The 20,018-nt window shown below is 44.6% G+C and overlaps 1 protein-coding gene across 2 annotated transcripts; it reads right to left on the reverse strand.

Moving 5' to 3' along the window:
- Positions 1–8,463: 8,463 nt before the first annotated feature.
- On the reverse strand, positions 8,464–19,754 carry CDCA7 (cell division cycle associated 7). 2 transcript variants are annotated; one of them, XM_036876961.2, is made up of 10 exons: positions 19,598–19,754; positions 16,784–16,906; positions 16,131–16,367; positions 13,384–13,620; positions 13,008–13,085; positions 11,921–12,121; positions 11,415–11,552; positions 10,674–10,823; positions 10,114–10,250; positions 8,464–9,767 (listed from the first exon to the last, which is right to left on the reverse strand). In XM_036876961.2, exons 1-10 carry the CDS (start codon positions 19,616–19,618, stop codon positions 9,737–9,739), a joined length of 1,353 nt encoding a protein of 450 aa, XP_036732856.1. In that variant the 5' UTR covers positions 19,619–19,754; the 3' UTR covers positions 8,464–9,736. The 2 variants fall into 2 exon arrangements, with proteins under 2 accessions (XP_036732856.1, XP_036732857.1); XM_036876962.2 differs by lacking the exon at positions 16,131–16,367.
- Between the last annotated feature and the right edge of the window lie 264 nt (positions 19,755–20,018).

Below are 20,018 nucleotides of genomic sequence, written 5' to 3' on the forward strand. Positions count from 1 at the left end.
CGTGTTCATATATGTGAGTATATTTCAGAATTCATCATATAATATTCTATACATAATAATCATAATAGGGAAAGATTTAATAATCCTGATATCCTGTGACTGGTAATTGTTTCAGTACATATGAATCATCCATATAAACAAATACTGTGTAGCCATTTAAAGTGCTTTGACATCCTTAATGTTAAAGAAATTGTACATATACTATAAAGGCTACCATATAAAACAAAATGCAAGACAGATTGAAAAAACTAAAACATTAGTGACTTTTATAAGTGAGGTCTCCTTTGTTTCTTGATCTTCCCTTCAAAAAAGTCTTTCATCCTATATGGGTGAATGTTCAAACCATTTTTTTTTTAATGTGTATGTGTTATTTATGTGAAACCATAAGATTGTATATCAATGATACTTCAGAAACAAAAAAGTCTTTCATTACCTAGTGTGAGGAAAATTGCAATATTTCCAGAATCTCTCACCTGGCTTTAGCGCATCTCCATTATCAACAGGCGTTTCCAAGGGGTGGAGAGACGTAGTCCATCTCCATATTAATGGATAATTACCTGGGCAACCAAGGGCTTATCTGACCTGAGAAGTGTGGGAGGCTTCGCTCACTTCTGCTGCAGCAGGAGAGAGTGAGAGACACTAGATGGCTTTTTTGTAAGCAATAAATGGGTTTTAAACTTTATTTCTCCCTTTGATTTCGGTTTCAGCTAGTTATTTTGCCCCGGGATTTCCTCTCCCCGAGTTACATCCGGCGGTAGTCAGCAGGGACTCTGAACCCAAAATCTGTATAAATGGGTGCGACCTTTGGGAAGTCTGCCCCTAGAAATGGTGGGGAGATGCCCAGAACCACTCCCTAAGGATAGTGGGGAGGCCCCAGTGGATGCAGCGGCAGAAGGTGCAGCTTCACCTGGGAGCCCACAATTCGGAGCTCCTAGTAGGGAATTGGTCTACGGTAAAGCACATCCCAGAGGGGTGGGGCCTTCCCCAGGACTGGGAAGGGAGACATGGGAAGCTGCTGAATTAGCCCTCCATGAGATAGATAACTGCTAGAGGCCCTGAGTGGCCATGTAGCAGCTGGCGTTATAGGGTCTCTTAGCCTCGAGATAGTGGAAAATGTTATTGAGGAGAAAGAGAAGGTTATCGAGGAAGAGAGGGACTTCAGCAGGAAAGAGCACACTTTGGCATCGCTTGGAGGAGCTGGGCCATGACCTATGGAATGCGCTAAAGGAAGAGAGACAGTTATTGAGAAGATGGGTCGCGGTCCTGCAAGATTCCTTAGCAGCGCTGAGGGAGAGGCAGCAGGAGAAGCCGCGTTGGAGAACGTTATGGGGGAAGAAATATCGGTGACTTCAGCCCCAGAGATGGTGTAGAAACTGCACGGAAAGGATGAGGAGGCGGAGCCAAGGGTCATCTCTTTCAAGGCCACCGCCCGAGGCACCAGCATCTCCTGTATTAAAGGCCCACCTGGCTGTAATAAAAAAATTTAAATGAAACAACCATGGGCTCCTCAGGGGGAGGAGCCACCTCCTCCCCAGGTTGTGGAACACTCCATGCTCCGCCCCTATACCCAGGATGAGCTGGTGGGCATGAGCCTCCGGTATCGGCAGAGGCCATGGGAATCTCTGCCTACATGGCTTTTACATCTCTGGGATATGGGGGTGGAAAACATTGCTATGTTGGGTACTGACATGAATAGACTGGATTCCCTGATGACTCACCCTTCCCTCCATCAGTACTTGCATAGTGCCGGTCACGCCTCAGGGAATCAGACACTTCTGGGTTGACTGACAGCTGCCATCAGGGCAGTTTGCTCTAATCAGGGTGGTTTACCATACTTACCCACTACCTGGAAAACATATGCAGAGCGCCAACAGGTATTGCAGAATTGGGCATGAAAAATATTACCTATAATATGGATCCCCAGGGCCCCGATGAGTTGTTCATGGTAGGAATGAGAAATCTGGTGCTGCATACAGGTCCCACATCTCTCTTTGGGTCCCTAGTGACTACTCTTGCCCCCCACATAGGGCAACCCATAAGTGAGGCTACTCGTACTTTAGCAGATCTGGAGGAGGTTGAAACAATAAGGGCACGGAAGGCAGTACAGGCTACGACTGAAAGGAGAGGTGCAAAGGGCCCTGGGAAGGTCTCGAGGACCCAGATGAGAGTTGATTTGATAAAGGTCAGGGAAGTGAAAGAAAAAGTTGATGGGCAGCCCAATAGGATCCTGTTAGAACTGTGGCACCAATGAAGTTAGAGCAGCAGTTCCAGCCACTGAGGTCCAGGGCACAGAAACTGTAGTTAAGGTCTGATGTCCAGCCTGTGCCCCTGCAAGACTTCCTGGGGGACAGTACTCAGGATTTGCCTGAGTCCTCACCCCCACAGGAGGATGATTGAGCATCACGGTTTGACTGACAGGGGGTCAAGGTCCCCACCTTGGGGGAGGTGATGGGGACCAGAGGCCACATGTAGAATTAGCAATTCATTGGTCCCCTGTGAATGTACAATGTGTCCTGGTGCTGGTGGACACAGGAGCTGAGTGTTCTCTGATTTATGGCAACCCTGAGAGTTTTCCCAGAAATATGGCTGTGATAGACGGCTATAGGGGTAAGGCAATTAGAGTGAAGAAAGCCCAAATCCCATTGGGGATAGGGTGTTTACCCCCAAAGGAGTATACTGTGTATATTTATCACATTCCTGAATATATTTTGGGGGTTGATATCCTGCAGGGCCTGTGGTTACAGACCTCTTTCTGCAGGTGAGTTCAGACTCAGTGGTAAAGGCAGTTCTGAGGAGACATGCTAATCACCCACCTGTAGCTCTGCCTGTACCTCAGTGGGTGACAAATACTAAGCAGTATAAATTGCCTTGAGGGGCATAAGGAAACTGAAGAATCTTTACCAGAGTTGGAGAAGGTGGGCACCATAAAGCCCACTCATAGTCCTTTTAATTCCCCAGTGCAGCCAGTGAAAAAGCCAGACAGCTCCTGGCATATGACCATGGACTACAGGGAATTGAATAAAGTCACACCCCCTTTGCATGCTGCCGTCCCCTCTATAGCAGACATTATGGACACCCTCAATCATGAACTGGTAACATGTCATTAGGTTGTAGACCTTGCTTCTCTATTGACATAGCACGGGAAAGCCAGGAACAGTTTGCCTTCACATGGGAAGGCCAGCAGTGGACATTCACTGTCCTTCCACAGGAATACCTCCACAGTCCCACCATCTGTCATGGACTTGTAGCCCAGGACTTGGCCACATGGAAGAAACTGCAAACGGTGCAGTTGTATCACTACATTGATATTATGCTCATGTCTGATTCTCTTGCAGATTTAGAAGGGGCAGTTCCTAGACTGCTGCAACATCTACAGGAAAAAAGGATGGGCTGTGAACAGCACCAAGGTTCAGGGACCTGGTTTGTCTGTAAAATTCTTCGGGGTTGTCTGGTTGGGTAAAACCAAAGTCACAGACAAGGTCAAGGCTTTCCCTACCTCTTCCACTGTTGCGGTATTACAAGAGTTTTTAGGTCTTTGGGGCTACTGGACAGTGTTTATCCTGCACTTGGCACAAATTCTGAGCCCCTTTTACTGGTTGGTACGAAAGGGCATCAGCTGGGACTCAGGTGAGAGATATGCAGCTGCTTTTACTGCTGCCAAGTGGGCAGTCAAGGCTGTACAGGCTTTGAATGTAATGGACTCATCAAGGCCCTGTGAGCTAGATGTTCATGTAACCAAAGATGGTTCTGGATGGGGTCTTTAGCAGTGGCTTGAACGAACACACCAACCTATTGGATTCTGGTCACAACTATGGAACGGACAGAAGTCCGGTACATCTTGATACAGAAACAACTGGCTGCTGTGTACCACACCTTGCTGGCTATGGAGCCCATCACCAGACCAGCTCCCACCAAGGTAATAACCACCTATCCCATTGCTGGGTGGGTGTGCGACTGGACCCAAAAGCCAAAGAGTGGCGTGGCACAAACACCTCCACTGGCCAAATGGAGCACCTATTTACAGCAGCATAGCACCCTCTCTACCAGCCCCTAAAGTGGAGAACTCCAGCACTTATTGGGGCCAGTGACCTATACCAGCGGAAAGCAGAAAAAACTTGCTTTTGAGCCATTGGTAGCTCACAGTCCTTATTAGAAGGGAAAATCCCCTATATCTGAGGATGCTTCGTATACAGATGGCTCCAATCATGGGCAGCCCCCAAAGTGGAGGGCTGTGGCTTTCCATCCTAAGACTGAGACAATGTGGATGGAGGATGAAGAGGGGAAGAGCAGCCAATGGGCTGAGTTGCAGCAGTATGGCTTGTGATCACCCAGGAGCCCTCCCCTAGAGTTGTCTGCACAGACAGCTGGGCCATCTATCGAGGCTTGACCCTGTGGCTACTGACATGGTACCATGCCGACTAGATGGTTGGTCACTGGCTCCTTTGGGGGCAAGAGTTGTGACAAGACCTTTGGGCCTCTGGTCAGACTAAGACTGTTTCCATATATCATGTGACTGGCCATTTGCCTTTGGCATCCCCAGGGAATGAGGAAGCAGACACAATGGCCCAGGTGTACTGGCTACAAGGAAAGCCTGCCTCTGATGTAGCCCAGTGACTACATCAGCATTTGTTGTACTCTGGGCAAAAGACAATGTGGGCTGTGGCCTGTCGGCAGGGCTTGCCATTGACCTTTGATGAAGTCAGCCGAGCCCAGGAGTGTCTTGTGTGCTCTAAGAGGGACTTACACCGAGTCCTGCAGCAACATGGGACAATAGTAAAGGCGCCGATACCCCTTGTCAGGTGGCAGAGTATATTGGGCCTCTGTCCACATCAGAAGGACATTGGTATGCCATGACACATGTGGACACAGTTACTGGACTGCTGGTAGCTTTTCCTGCATGTTGTGCAGATCAGCAAGAGGGGCCTAGAGCATCTCTTTGCAGCCTATGGTCAGTCACAGGAGATGGAGAACAATCAAGGCATCCACTTTACTGGACATGCATTACAAGAATGGGTGCAGCAATTAGGAATAAAGTGGAAGTTTCATGTACCATATAATCCTACCGGGGCAGGCATGATAGAGAGGTACAACTGTTGAAATCTGGCCTGAAGTCGGACACCAATAGTCTACGGGACAGTGCTGTGGCGTTTGAATGAGAAGCGTCGAAAAGGAGTCTTGAGCCCTGTGGATATGCTCATACACCTTGCTGCTTCTCCTATACAACTGTATGTGCAAACCAAAGAGGAGTTATTGAAACCAGGATATGGCCAGCAGAGCAGCATCCTGCTGCCAGCCCCAACTGCATTAAACCCTGGAGACACTGTTGAATGGACGTGGCTCTGGACATTTCAACACATGAGCCAGTGATGGCTGGCCTGACACCTTGGGAAAAGGGCTGGAAGCTGGCCTAATGTGTATTACTGGAGTAACAGCAGAGTGGCCCCCAAAGGTCATGGTAGTGTACCCAAAAAGTCCAGGAAGTAAGAGCATCTTACAGGGAAGTTTTATCTTTATGGCCAGTGCATGTATCTCCCGTAGCCCTATATATTGACCCATCCGTAACTCCCACAGGGAGGGGGTGAAATCCCAGGACGATCCCATTCCTGCCATTGTTCTATCACAGGACCACTCTCTTGCATGTATCCTATCTGATGGACAAGATTTGCCTATGCTGGTGTCACTAAAACATGTATCTTACCATCCTTCAGGTTTTCTCCTAGTCCTTGTGGCCTGGATGCACCCCCTGGCTACAACTGCCCTGTGATGACTGCAACCACCTGCCTGTTGAATGTTTGAGCTATGGACTTACTCTGCTTAGGACTTTGAACCTGGCTGAATCCTCTGGCTTGAGGATTGTCATGATTTTATTGCTGTTGCTATTGTTATGTCATTAGTCTGGTTACAATCCTCCGTTTTTCTTGCCCAGGGACCATTGCATTAGATGGGGAAGGAGTGGATTGTAAATAGAGATTTTTGGAGGGGTGGCCTGTGGGTAAAATGGCAATATTTCCAGAATCTCTCACCTGGCTTTAGCTCATCTCCATATCAACAGGCGTTTCCAAGGGGTGGAGAGAAGCCATCTCCATATCAATGGGTAATTACCTGGGTGACCAAGGGCTTATCGGACCTGAGATTAAGGGTAGGTTCACTCACTTCTGCAGCAGCAGGAGGTGCCAGATGGCTTTTTGTAAGCAATAAACGGGTTTTAAACTTTATTTCTCCCTTTGACTAATTTCGGTTTCAGCTCGGTATTTTTCCCCAGTATTTCCTCTCCTCGAAGTTACACCTAGATATATTACAGTGGGTAAAGGCCTCTACCTGGGATGCACTAGTTTCTCTGCAACCCAGAGTCTGTTCTTTACACATTCCCAAGCAAAGGTCCCAGCTCCCTGCTGCCACCCCAAGCTTTAGTCAACCACGTGTTGTCTCATGGCAACATCTCCTTCGGGAGTTCATGCACTACTCGCATCCTCCACTTTCCCCAACCCTGTAGTTACCTAGTCTTCTAACCACAGGACTTTAATGCCCTGCAGTGAAAAGCTTCAGAGGTGTCCAATACCTATGCTAGATGATCCAGGACTGTCTCCAACCATCCGACCCCAAGCCCTCCTGACCACAGCAGCCCTCAACCCCTGAGGAGCCATCTCAGCCAGTCTTCCTCAGCACCCAAGATGCCCTTCTTCTCGCTGATAGGCCTGATACACACACCCTTCCACTCCTTTTGACTTGAGGCAGGCAAGCTCAGCTTGCTTTAGATAAACAAAAGGTCTCTCCCTGCAATGCTCAGTTCTGCTGCATTGGGCATTTTTCCAACTTCTCTGGATTCCCTTCCTTATCCTTGAGATACTACCCTAGAAATATGTGGTCAACATTGACATATAGTGACATTCATTCACCTTTTATGCCTCTCAGGATTTGCTACCACTCTCCTCTTGGAACCTGAAACTATCCAGCCACACTCCAGGGCGCCGAGTCCTCTGGTATGCAAGCAGCCCGATTGTCTACCTGACCACAAGCCATCAGGTGCTCTCACTTTTCTTTTTCAAAGCAAACTAAACCACAAATTAACCACTCCCACAGCTCCAACTATGCCTTTCCCCTCTTCATTATGAAGCTTGTCTATTACAGTCCTGTTTCATTTTTCACCTTTAGTTAGTGGCCTAAAGGCAGACACCATTTCTGCCTAGGGGAACCCAGGTTGAGAGCCAAGTATAAAGGTAATTCCTGCAGTATGACAGACCCACCACTTTTTACACCTCACTGGCAAAACTTGAGTTCTCTCAACACTAAGGATGGTGTTTGGAGCTTGGCAGTGAGGTGTGGGAGAAAGCACGAGCTCCCCACAATCACAGCTGAGACTGAGCAACCTGTGTTCCCTTCTTGGAAGATTAGTCATTACAAAATCCACAGACCCATCAATGATGCAAAATGTCCAGTTAATGAGAAAGTGCCAAGGACTTTTCCTCTCTTCATTCCTACTCAGAATGTTTTCAGGTTTTTGTCTTAGTATCTCCACTAGACTGTGAATCCTTCAAGGGCTAGGCCTCAGAATCACTGTTACTAGTCAGTTTCCTTAATGAAAACTACACTAGTTACACTACGTATTAAAACATGGTGACACCAAGAATGTTCCAAACCACCAATTTTGATGAAAAATTAAAGCTTCCCTACTATATTCATAAAAGAGTTGGATTACAATTTGGGTTTATGAAATTGAAGAGTTTATGAAAAGGAACACCCATTTCTTTTGGATCTCTATAAAATACCAGTTGTGTGACTTCATCTACCTTGGTCTTCAGAACCCAGATGAGTATGTGTCAGGTAAACATGGTTTCTCAGATGAGTCTAGTGCAGGAGTCAGCAAATTTTTTGTAAAGTACCAGACTGTAAGTATTTTAGGCTTCGTGGGCAATATTGTCACAAGCTTTTTTTCACAACCCTCTAAAACTGTAAAAAAAAACATACTTAGTTTATGTGCCATATGAACATAGGTTGCAGCAAGATCTGGCTCACAGGCTGTAGACTGCCAACGCCAGCCTAAAGAACTGGGCTATGAGGGCTTTTAGATTGGCCTTTTTTGTCTTTTGATTCTCAGTACTGAACAGTCCTCACGGCACAGCGTACCTTTAATGAGTTTTGGAATGGTGGATAAAATCAAGCCAGGTACTGTGCAATCACTGTTGGTTCTTGGGTCAGCAAATGGTAAAGGAAAAGAAACACTGTAAAAATCATGGGAATGTATTCTTTTCTATCTGGCAATGTAGCCGTTTTCGTTCATTTTTTTACTGCAGCTGTTAGTCTTATCACCAACCTAGGCCCTGTTCAAAAGAACTGGCCCTTGACCTTCAGAAACTTAAGCCAAAAGGGAGACTCTACAAAAGGCAGAAAGTCTTCTGTTTAAATATAAGAAAAAAATTAGGATTCATTGCAGGAAGACTGAGTATTAAAGATAAAAAAAAGAGACAAGAATAAAACATTTTATTATTAAAATAAAAACCTTTGTATAAAAGCATTACAGATCAAAAGCTCTATTTACACTTACTGGTTCAATGTCCAATTATGCAGCAGACACCGAATGAGCACAGCAACAGACTGCTCATGAAAAGGAAATGGACAAACACACTTAGATCCCACCTCTACCGAATGATTTGATTAATGCAAACAAAGGGGGAGAGGGAGAAGACCCATGAAATCTGCCCAGAAATCAAACTGGTAGAGATGTGACGTTAATCGATTGTTCAAAGTCACCCATCTCCAAAAAGGCACTTCTCACTGTTATAAAAGTGCTTAAAACCTGAACATGAACCCTGTGTCTAGCTTATTTAAGAAAGCAAAAACTGCAACGAATTATAGACTATTAGTATCAATTTTCCCTGCAAAATGCACAAGAATTTGAAATACCTTCCATATGAACTGAAATAAACTTGGAAAACTATAATTACACTCAAGTTGTATACCAAGAATTCAAATCAGCTTATTCCTGAAGCCTCACCATCCTAATTCCCCAGGACATCTTTTCTACAATGACTTCAAGTAGAGCACTGCACACAAAACTTTGGGTCCTGACCATGTGAGCCAGAGGCACCTTTTAGCCTCATGGTGAAAGAAATCAACAGCAACTAAATCTCAACTGTGACAACTGGTATAGTAAGCACAATACACAGAATATTCTCATCAGAGGCACCCAAAGTAACATATTCTGCTTTCCAACAATAACCTAATTTTTCCACATGGTTTTAAGACTTTTGTGCCTTGATTGTGTTTAAAAAATATCAACTAGTAAGAACACTAAATCATTCCCATTGTTTTCATGTGAACAAGTTAGAGGGCTGGTCTCTGGAACTTGACAGATGAAGTTAGTTAACACTTGTACTGTGTTTCTAAGTGCTTGGTTTTATGGGTGGATTCCAGGCTATTTCAACATCAATTAAGTCAAACATGCTTTCATAAAATTATCATTTTAAAAGAATTCAGAAACTAAATGGTGGGAAAGAGCCACTGGAAACAGGGTGAGGCATTAGGGGAAATGCAGGAAGAACTGCAGGAGGGCCTGTATAGCTAGCAATACTCCTCAGGATGCTCAGAAACATGTGTGCCTAATGAGATTAACTTGATTAGAGTTTCCTATAAAGCTGACTGATCACCAAAATTCTTAACTTGGGCTCTGATCACATGACAAAATTGAAAACTTTAACAAGATTTGCACAGTGGAATGCAGGAGTGGATCTTCCAAATACTATGCTTGCATTTCAAATTCCTGTTTTAGACTGAAAGAGAAAAGGGAACATGTCAGGATAGTTTTTGACCTAAGAGTTCTCTTTTGAAAGCCTAATTCACTCTTCTAAAAATGTTTTTTATTGAGTTCTATGGCCAAGTGCATATGCCTTAAGTGTGCAACTTGAATTTTTACACATACACAGGTAACCACCACCCAGATGAAGATATAAAATGCTTTCAACACTTCAACACTCCCAAATGTGTTCCTTTTCCAGGCAATACCTCTACCCCCACCCCCAAGAGTATCACACTATTCTGACTTCCATCATTTTTTTTACTAAGCCACAAAAATGAATGTAAGATTTAAGCATGGGGGAGAAAAAAAAATCCATTTACCTTTTCAAGTAAGCATGTACATTCCCAAAGCCATGGTATTTGGCTAAATACACAAGGACCCCAGTTGCACACCGCCCATCTCGCTGTCGACAGAAACTGCAGTTACAGATTCTACGACAAGGTGGGCAATGCCAGTTCTGAGGGAGAATTGTGAAAAGGCACAATTAAATCAAACTCCACTTTTCCCCTGTACTTATCTATTTTCTATTTAAATTCAAAAGTATCACCAATTGCATCTAAATTTTTGAAAGGAAAAAACCTACACATGGTTAATATGACTTCTAATACATTAGTCATACCTTGTGTTCTCTTAAGAAATCTAACTACACAGCAATCACACCAAGGGTAAATGGACTATCAACTCACCTTGCATGGCCCTGCCCTAAGCATGAGGAAGGGGCCCACACTTACCCAGCACCAACACTATGAATTCATCTGCCTCCCTTGAAATGAACGCTCCACAACGCTCAGTCCTTACACCAAGGCCCTCTTTGTGGCCCTTTCACCTCGAGGCTGACCTCCAGACCCACAGGACCATCCCATCCCTTCAAGGAACTTACTGGATCTAGCAGAGCATCCTTGACCTCTTCACCGTAACGGTTCCGAAGGCAGGGACCACAGAACTGGCCTCGAACACCCCAGCACTCTGGGTTTCTGCAGTTTGTTTTGGTATCGATTGTTTTCTGGCGGCACTGATGACAAGTGGATCCCTACAAATAATAAAAAAGAAAACAACTGCTTTTTGTAGAGAAAAATGGTATGTTTAAAGAATGCCGTTCCCCATGGATAGAGTCTGACGTTGTCTTTGAATCCTATTCCACATCTACATATGTATGTATATGCCAGAGCATGAAAAGTATCTCAAGCATGGTGACTTCACTCAATTGGCAGACACAACAGTTAGTATTACCAAACTACTTTTCTTCAAGAAAAGAGCTTACGCAACAACAAACAAAAAGCCTACCCAAGTCCTTTTTTCTTTAGCACACCACCATATCCTTGCACCTATCTATGTAGACACATGTAATCGATACACAGTGAATATATGTTAAATGAGTCAATTCTAAACTAAAAGAAAGGATTCAGTGCTAATGAAGACTTACTAAAAGCAAATACTACTACTATTGACTGACTAGGAGGGCTAAATCCCAAGAAGGCTACAAAACTCTTCTATGAAAAACACTCGGGCGCACATCCCATCTGCTAAGAATTTTAGGACATTAGCAACACCCCGCGGAGAGAGGCTACCCTTCCTCTCTCTCAGACATTCACATTTTGAGACGTAATTTTGAGGCTTTTACCAATGAACGGTTATATATCTTCTCTCTAGAGTTGTTGCAGATGTTCTCCAGCTCTTCCTCTGTAATTTCGCCCACCGGGCGAATTACATGTGGGAGGCTCATGGATCCGGGGCGACGACTTCTGCGCATGTCACCTTCCTGCATAACGAGAAGCAGGGAACAGTGTTATTACTGGCTCTCCCAAACTCTGAATCTCAGATACTTGATCTGTAATTTCTTCACAGAGAATGCCCCCTGGAAATCTTTCTGAAAGCTTATGGAAAGTGGGGCAGGCCCTAAGTTTACTAGGGATAACGGAATGACACCGTGGAAACAAGTCCTACAATTAAGGAAAAGCCAAAGAGCCTGCTAACAGAAATTATCCAATATGTTTATGTGACATTAACAATTCTGGACATGTGAGAAAAGCATTTAATATGGATCATTTGGTGTTGAGACTGTGTGTGTACCTGCTTCATCTAGGATACTGGGCTACAGAAGAGCGAGCACAGATGTGGAGAACTCACGTTCACACAGCCATCCACGGCCTTCCTCTTTCTCACCAACATGAACTTATCTTCCTCCTCCTCTTCCTCCTCCTCTTCAGGTAGGGCGCTAAGGGACCCAAGCACCCGGGACCGTGACCTGGTAAGAGGTCGAGCTCTCCGGTCAGGGTTTCTCCTGGAAGCACCACCTGGGAATGTGCGCCCTCTGGGTATCTTTGATTGCTAAACAAAACACACATGACAGAGCCCACTTATTCCAGAATGAAGAGAAGTGACACCTTCTCCATAAGTATGTTTTCGGTTAAATAAAAGAGAGAGCTCCATTTCCTGATTTTCTTTGTCCTTTCCTATAATGCATGGAAAATTAACCCAAAACCCATATAGTCAGTACAATCTGCTTTTGTAACACAGAGTCTGCTTTCTCTCAAACTGAGACAGGATCTACTATTCTTACACCTAATAAAGATGTAAGAACAGATTTGTCTTAAAAAGAAAACCTTTTCTACACTCTCTCGAGCCCTGAAACATACTCACTGTTTCTATATTACACAAGAGAGATGTATGTATAGCTTCCCTTCTTCACTTCCTTCCCTTTCTCCTCAGGGAGAGGTGGGAAAAGGCAGGCTTCTCTTTTGTACCACAGCAGACACACCAAATTCACCTGAGGTCACCAGCTTAGTTCCTCAGAATATAATCACATACATTAGGCCATGACTTGATGAAGAAATCGTTTTTTCCTTCTTTTTTTCTCAGGCTCAAATTTTTAAAACATGCATTATTTATGCATCTACCATGTAGGAGGAATGTGTTAATGCTGGGGATACAGAAAAAAAAATTTTTAATCTCTATTTCTGGCCCTTGAGGGTCTTAGTCTAGTTGGGAAGGAGAGAAAACACCAGTCAAAAGTGGTTTGAGCATCACAGAAGAATGGCACAGGGACGCCTCCCCGGGATGCTGGGAAAGCTCCCAGAGCCTTCAGCTCCCTGTGGTCTCCTCTTAGCCTGTCTATAAGATCACAGGGAATAAGGAAACTGGATTTTAAAATACCGTAACAAATCTACCCCAAGCCTACCCAAATACTCCTCTACAAACAAGGATTTACACTTACTGAACGGGAGCCTGGTAGGGAACGCCTTCCAGGGAATGAGCCAGGGAAGCTTTCTAATTCTGACATTAGTTTTGCAAGCTAAAAAGGGAGGATATTAAACCAAAATGATTAGTTAAAATAACTGGTACAACGATCAACTTATGGAAATTATAGTAGCACATTTCAAAGATTTTCTGAGTCCCCCCCATGCATTTACCAAGACTTTAATAGATTAAAAGAGAAAATTAGTGTAGGGAAAGAAACATTTTAAAGCACACATTATGAAGTCTTCAAAGCTACACTGAAAATAATTCTTAGAGCACAAATATAAGCCACAAGTGGTTTAGAGAAAAGCTGGAAAGAGCTAGTTCTAACACATTCAAAGCCAGATACCTACCATTGCTTTGTTTTGCTTTATATTTAAAGCCCTTTTCTCCAAAAAATTCATGCCATTTTCATCTTCTGAATCAGAATTAGAATCGGTCCCTGAATTCTGTGAGGGCTCGGGAGTTGCTGCTCTTTGGTTGGCTGCACCCCTGGTGTTTCGAGCCGGAAACTTCATGGCCACCCGGAGTGGGCCGGCCCGCCGGCACTGACTGCGGGTCCGACAGCCAGTGTGCTCGGACTGCAGCCTCTAGGTAATCAGAGCAATTCAGCTGTTAGTGACTTGTGGGCTCCTGGGCAGGCCATACCAGTGACCTTCTGAACAAAACACTCGCATCAGATACACTTCAACTGAACACTTCAATTTTGTCAATTTTGGAATTACAAATACACACAGCAATCAAAGTGTAACTCAGGTAGCCTTTCTGGGGCACACTGTTTATAGGCCATCTCCACAGCTCCCAGGCCAGCTGCTTCTGAGCCATTTTCTAAAATGTGAAAGTTCCAGCTCCCTTTTTAATTTATTCAAAAATAGATCTCTATGTATTTTAAAAGAACACCTACAGGAATAAATGTGTTCTCCCATAGACACTGTTTAAATGCTTATGGCAATATTAAGCTACATTAAAGATGTCTCAATGCTCTAATCTACTTTTTAAAAGTGTCTGTGGTAAAAAGAAACATAAACTTTACCACTTTAACCATTTTTAAGTGTATATATAGTTCAGTGGCATTAAATACAACCATCACCACCATCTGTCTCCAGAGCTTTCTCATTTTTCAACTGAAACAGCAGCACACCCATCACACTAACTCCCTATTTCTCCCTCCCTCAGCCCCTGGCAACTATCATCCTACCTTTTGTCTCTATGGATTTGCCTCCTCTGGGTAGCCCTCTAATCTACATTTTATAAGCATAAAAAAAAATTAGATTCCACAAGTAATATAGTTTCCATCATTAAAAATGTATCAGCCATTCGGGAAAAGCAAAACAAAATCACAAGATACCACTTCATACCCACTAGGGGAAGACAAGTATGGCGAATATATGGAAAAACTGGGACCCCACAGATTGCTGGCAGAAATGCAAAATGGTGTGGCCACTTTAGAGAACAATTCCTCAAAGGGTTAAACATAGTTATAAGACTGGGCAAGTCCACTTCCAGGCATACACTCAAGAGGACAGTCCACCTGAAAATCTGTACGTGAATGTTTACAGCAGCTTTATTCGTAACAGCTGAAAGATGTAAATGACCCAAACATCCATCAACTGATAAAAGGATGAAAAGGAAGGGATACAGCCACACACTGGAGTATTAGTCAGCACCAAAAACATACCAAGTATTGGTAAATGCCACAACATGGAAGAATCTTGAAAACATTATGCTAAGAGAAAGAAGCCAGTCACAAAAGACCATGTATAGAATGGTTCCACTTATGTGAAATGTCTAGAACAGGCAAATCTTTAATGATAGAAAACAGACTGGTGGTTGCCAGGGACTGAGAGTGTTGGAAAATGATTCAAAATGACTGTTAACAGACACACGGTTTCTTCTGGAGTGATGAAATATCCAAAAATTGATTGTGGTGATGGTTGGAAAAAAACAAAAAACAAGACAAGAAAAAATATTACCCACAAAGTCTCAGAAATGAAGACCTATTTCTTAACATTCAAACATTTCCTAAATCCCCACAGCTTTTGGCACTCTTTGTGTGCTCTATAGTGTGCACAGACTGAGAGAACATTAATGACAAAAGAATTGTTGAGTTCTTAGGATATCTGATTTCTTAAGACATTTTATGAATTATAGCCAATAACATCTACCAAGAACTGAAACACTGCCCAGAAATGGTTCAGGCTATAGAGTGTTTGGGTCACATCCAGACAGGCAGATCAGACCCCACAATAACTTCAAGACACACTGATTTGGGGCAACATCACTTACTAGGGAACTGTTACTTTACCGTGAAGTTTGACAGTGATAACACACTCCTCGGCTGGGTGCTTTCACTACATCAACATCACTTAAATGTGGTCCCGGTAGTAGACCTGTGTCCCAGACCACAGTAAGCTGAAAAGCATGCATCTGACTGTAAATCAACACACCGCTCCTTTGCTGAGAAAGTCTTGCTAGCAAGGAAGCATCTGCAGAACTGCACTGTATGCTCCAGGAGAGTGGGACCCAGGCAAAGCGGTGGCACAGGGGAGGCCAGAGCAAGATGAAAGAGGTTAAGGGTCAGGCAGTGTGCACAGGAAGAGCCCCAAGGAGCAAAAGCGCAAGCAGGAATGGCCCCCCCCCCCCCCGGGGTCATTCCCCACCCCGAGCTCCCACACGTGAGTTATCTCACAGGTTCTCAGGAGGCAGGCAGCAACCACAGTGGGGGCCGACATTTACCAAAGGCCTGCTCTGTGCCAGGCTCTCGGTGGGCACTTGGACTGAATGAGACCCGAATGTAGCTAATCTTGGGGACGTGTTTGCTTCCTCTGATTAGGCTGGAGCCCTGTGGCAACAGAAATCTGGAGGTTCACCAATTTTATCTTTTCAATTTCTAAGATTTTTCAGACCCTACAAAATGCCTTACAAGTAAGACTGTATTGGTCAAAACTGAAGAAAATACTCTTAAAATTTTAAAAAGATCAACAAAATCTTCTGGCATGACTACAGTGAAAATTACAAGAAAAAAAATTATTTCAAAGCAAGTATTTCATGCCTCTAAATGTACCTTACTTCTTGATACTGGTGAAATTCTCAAACTCACCATTCCATCTTGTATCTCACTCTCTGAGAAACCGCAAAACGATTCATCATCAGAGTCGGCATGCAAAATACTGGCCAGTTCGTTAGTGATATCTGGCCTTGGTTTCTGTAAAAATCCACAATGGTCTAACACATCTTGCACCTCACTTTCTGAAAAGCCGCAGAAAGATTCATTATCAGAGTCCTCATAAAAAACATTTGCCAGTTCTTCACTGATATCTGACCTGAATTTAGGTTTCTGTAAAATAAATAAATAAATGTGGTTGTGCTTTTTTTCCTTTTTCAAGAACCAATTTTCCATAAACCGTGCAGAGAGCAAATCACATTTACAAGTGCACTATAAGAGAATAGCTTTTGTTACAAAGAAAAATGGTTCAGAGGTTTACAAATGATTTCTGAGTTGTTATGGCAAATCATCAGGCATGTTAGGTTAGGCGACATTTCAAAAGGATAGAATAAGTAGCTAATCTACCTCCAACAATTACCACCTAGAACCACGGCAAAAAGTGAAATGAAATTACAATACATACTGTATTTTCATAACGGCTGTATAGAAATGTAGGCAAAAAGCAAGCAGTGTTAATCATGCACAAAGCATTCGGGGCACTTTCAGCACTGCAGACTCAATTCTGTTTATTCTCAGGCAGCACTTACTGTGTTTGCAAAATTATCAGAAGCAAAGCTGTCACAACTGTCATCAGAGGATGACGAGGTTTCCATGGAAATCAGCTTCACGTATCTGAATTTCTTTAAGTTCTTTACTTGGCGATCCCTTTGCTGGAAAGGGAAATGACAATACTATTAAGTGGGATGCCTACTATGGTATCTAACTAAAATGAAGACATCATTTTTAGTTCAGTAGATTCACACAGCTGAGTAGATATGTTTTCTTTCTCCTCTGTAGAAAAGAGGATTTGCAAGTGCTACAAAAACATCTTCAAATCCAGATAAAATCCTAAGAAGAGATCCCTCTAAAGGAAAATTGTAAGGACATTTATCAATTTATTCAAACATCTGTAGAGCTACCCCTTTACCCACCTTAAGAACCTCCAAGCTCCCAAGGACTTTAACGCTGCCTAAAATCTGTCCTTTTTTAAAAAAATTAGACTGTACTTCTGAAAGGAAATTTCAAAAGTACAAAATGGTAGAGTTTTTTTCTCTCCCTCAGCCAAAATCAAGCTAATGAGGTCATGTAAACTTTGGGCTATTTACTGTGATGCTAATTTCTCAAACTACAAAAACTGGACAGCACCTCTACTTGAGGGTGGCAGGCTTTCAAACAGGCGTTTGCTCCAGTCAAGAGGGGTATAGCGATTTCAGCACAAGTCCTTACAAACCAAATGTAACAACCTGGTGAACAAATGTACAAGGAGCCAAGTTAAAGGTCAAACAGCACTCTAAACCCAGGTAGAATGGCTGAGAGCACTTCAGCACTCTATTAGCCCAGCCTGATATGCAGTCTTACTAAACAAGCCTTAAGTTTTAGAGGTCCTTTCATAAGGTATAAATTATTTGTAGACATGAAAATGTTTCCTTCATTCATAACGCCGAACAGCCTGGCACTACTCATTAGAATATGCAATTGGCATCTATCATATTAAAAAAAACATGAGTTTCTGCCATTTCTTAGTATGTAATGATATTTCTTAAATGTACTAGTGTATTTTCTTAAGTGGCTACGGAATAGTGGAAGTGACTTCTTACAGTGAGAACTTTCAAAGGGCAACCTCTGCTATGAGCCTCACAAAACAATGCCAAGATGTGAGGTGCTGGGTGAACAGAACACTCTTAGCCTTCTACACCTGACACGACACATTTCATTTCAGTCCCCTGCAAATTCCATGATGATGGTACCCAACCACCCTATGCTCCTAAATTGACTTCATTCCATCACCTTAGGAAGTTTTCCTCTTTTGTCCTTTTAGAAAGGTGGGAAACGTGACAAAAAGTAGCGCTACTACTTATTAACAGGGATCTCAGAAACCCAGTTTTCTAGATGTGGAAATTCAAAGCTTCAAGGTGGTGAGGTAACTGCCTAAGATCGTCAGGTTGGAAGGCGACCCAAGTCTGCAATCTCCTAAATCAGCAGTGCTCCACGCATTACTGCTGAATTGTCACCATTTACGCATCAATCTACCTGCAAGTAGTCAGAGGCCCAAGACAGCCTCAGGGAGGTATTCTAAGGCAAGCTGTCAGAGATATCTATGCTGAGGTTTAACGAGTCAGCACACGCCATGCCAAGAGTTACTTAGCAGGCAAATGTATGGGAGGGGGCAGGGGACACAGAAAGAAGGCAAATGGTCATAGCTAAAATAAACTTTTTTGGCAGGCAGATAGTAACTAATACCATTTAGTAGGTGTTTTCTGTGCCAGGCACTAAGTATGTTTTCACACTATGTTTAATTCCTTGCAACAAAGGTGCTATTATTATTCCCACTTAACAAAGGGAGAAACTGAGGCTCAGAGATATGAAATGTATTATTCAAGCCACACAATGGCCCGAATTTGAACCCAGGCACGTAAGATTTCAACCTCAGCTACACAGGACTTTGTTCATCCTTAAAGTTATTGTTCAGTTTTACCCGGGAGAAGATTTCTCTCTGAAACCACGCCCCCAACACCAGCTTTTTCCCGTGTCCCTTACACCAGATAGTTATTTTAAACATGTCACTCTCTTCCTTTTCACCCAACCCCCACCTTCTCAGCTTTCCTGGGGCAGACCCTTTAACGGTTTCCGTTAAGCAAAAAGTAACGTTCCAAACAGGGCATCAACGTCTGGTAGCTGAGAATAAGGCTGGGGGCAAGGGAAGGGAGTGGGAAACGAACAAACGGTAGGCCAGCAGTTCGGATACCAGGTCCTTCAACTGCATTTCATCACCGCCTGGTACTAGACGCTTCCCGAAGTGTGCATAACCCAAGTTCTAAAGAGAACGGTTTGCAAGACCTTTAAACTTCAAACCCACGGCCGTTCCAGACCCTTGGCGATTAGAAGCGGCTGGCTACGTGGCAGGACAAAAGCGGGCGGGGAGTGCTCCTCTGGGCCCCCCAAGGCGCGCAAATGGAACGGGTACCCATCCGCTCGGAGCGGCGCGCAAAAATGGGCTAGGAGGCTACACGGCAAATTCCCAGGAAGCCGGGGAGGGCGGACACAATGGGGGACCAGTCAGCCCCAGCCGCTGTCCTGCCCGGCGCACGTGCAACTCGGGCGCACGTGGCCTCGGGCTCCCCAGCGCGGGCAACTATCCTGCAAATAGCTCAAATCTCTGAACTGATGCTCAAGGCCTGCGGGGACTGCCCGTGGCTCCTACTAACCCCGGAGTGCTTAAAATCTGGGGCTTGCCTAAACGGGCGCCGCCCAGGCCAGCCACCAGTTGATAAGCAGCACTCCAGCAGCGGAGTTGCAGGGAGTCAGCCGGCGCCCAGCACCCACCGCGCCGCCACCCCCAAAATCCCCCGCCCATCCCTCACCAGCACGCGGCGAGCGTCCATGCTGGCGGCAGGCGCCCGGGCCGACGCTGGGAGCGGGGAGAGCGGAGCAGACGAGCGCGCCGCCGTCCCACCGAGCAGGAGCCGCAGCCGCGCGGCCGGCGGGCGGAACGCGCAGACCCGGGCCCGAGGGGCGGGGCGCAGGCCCGCTTTCCCGCGTCTGGGCGTAGGTCCTGCAAGCTGTGGTAACGCACCGCCCATGCACGAGACCCCTCAGCCCTGGGGAAAAAAAGGACCCCAAAATATTCTGAACTCATATGGTAGCCTTGGAAGCCCCCTAAGGCGCGCCTTGGAAGAGTGGCCTTTTAGGGCGCCAATGCCACCCCTTTTTACAGTGCTGCACGGTCCTGAGAGAAAGGCGCGAAAGTGGCTCGGATTGCCCAGGGGTTAGCAGGCTGATTTG

Source organism: Manis pentadactyla, chromosome 6, assembly GCF_030020395.1.
Source record: "Manis pentadactyla isolate mManPen7 chromosome 6, mManPen7.hap1, whole genome shotgun sequence".
Taxonomy (NCBI): Eukaryota; Metazoa; Chordata; class Mammalia; order Pholidota; family Manidae; genus Manis; species Manis pentadactyla.

Coding starts and splice junctions, on each gene's coding strand:
- CDCA7 (XM_036876961.2), bottom strand. CDS start 19,618: ATGGACGCTCGCCGCGTGCTG. Junction 13,621..16,130: donor GTGAGATACAAGATGGAATG/GTGAGTTTGAGA, acceptor CTGATTACCTAG/AGGCTGCAGTCCGAGCACAC. Junction 9,768..10,113: donor GTACATGCTTACTTGAAAAG/GTAAATGGATTT, acceptor TTTCTCTTTCAG/TCTAAAACAGGAATTTGAAA.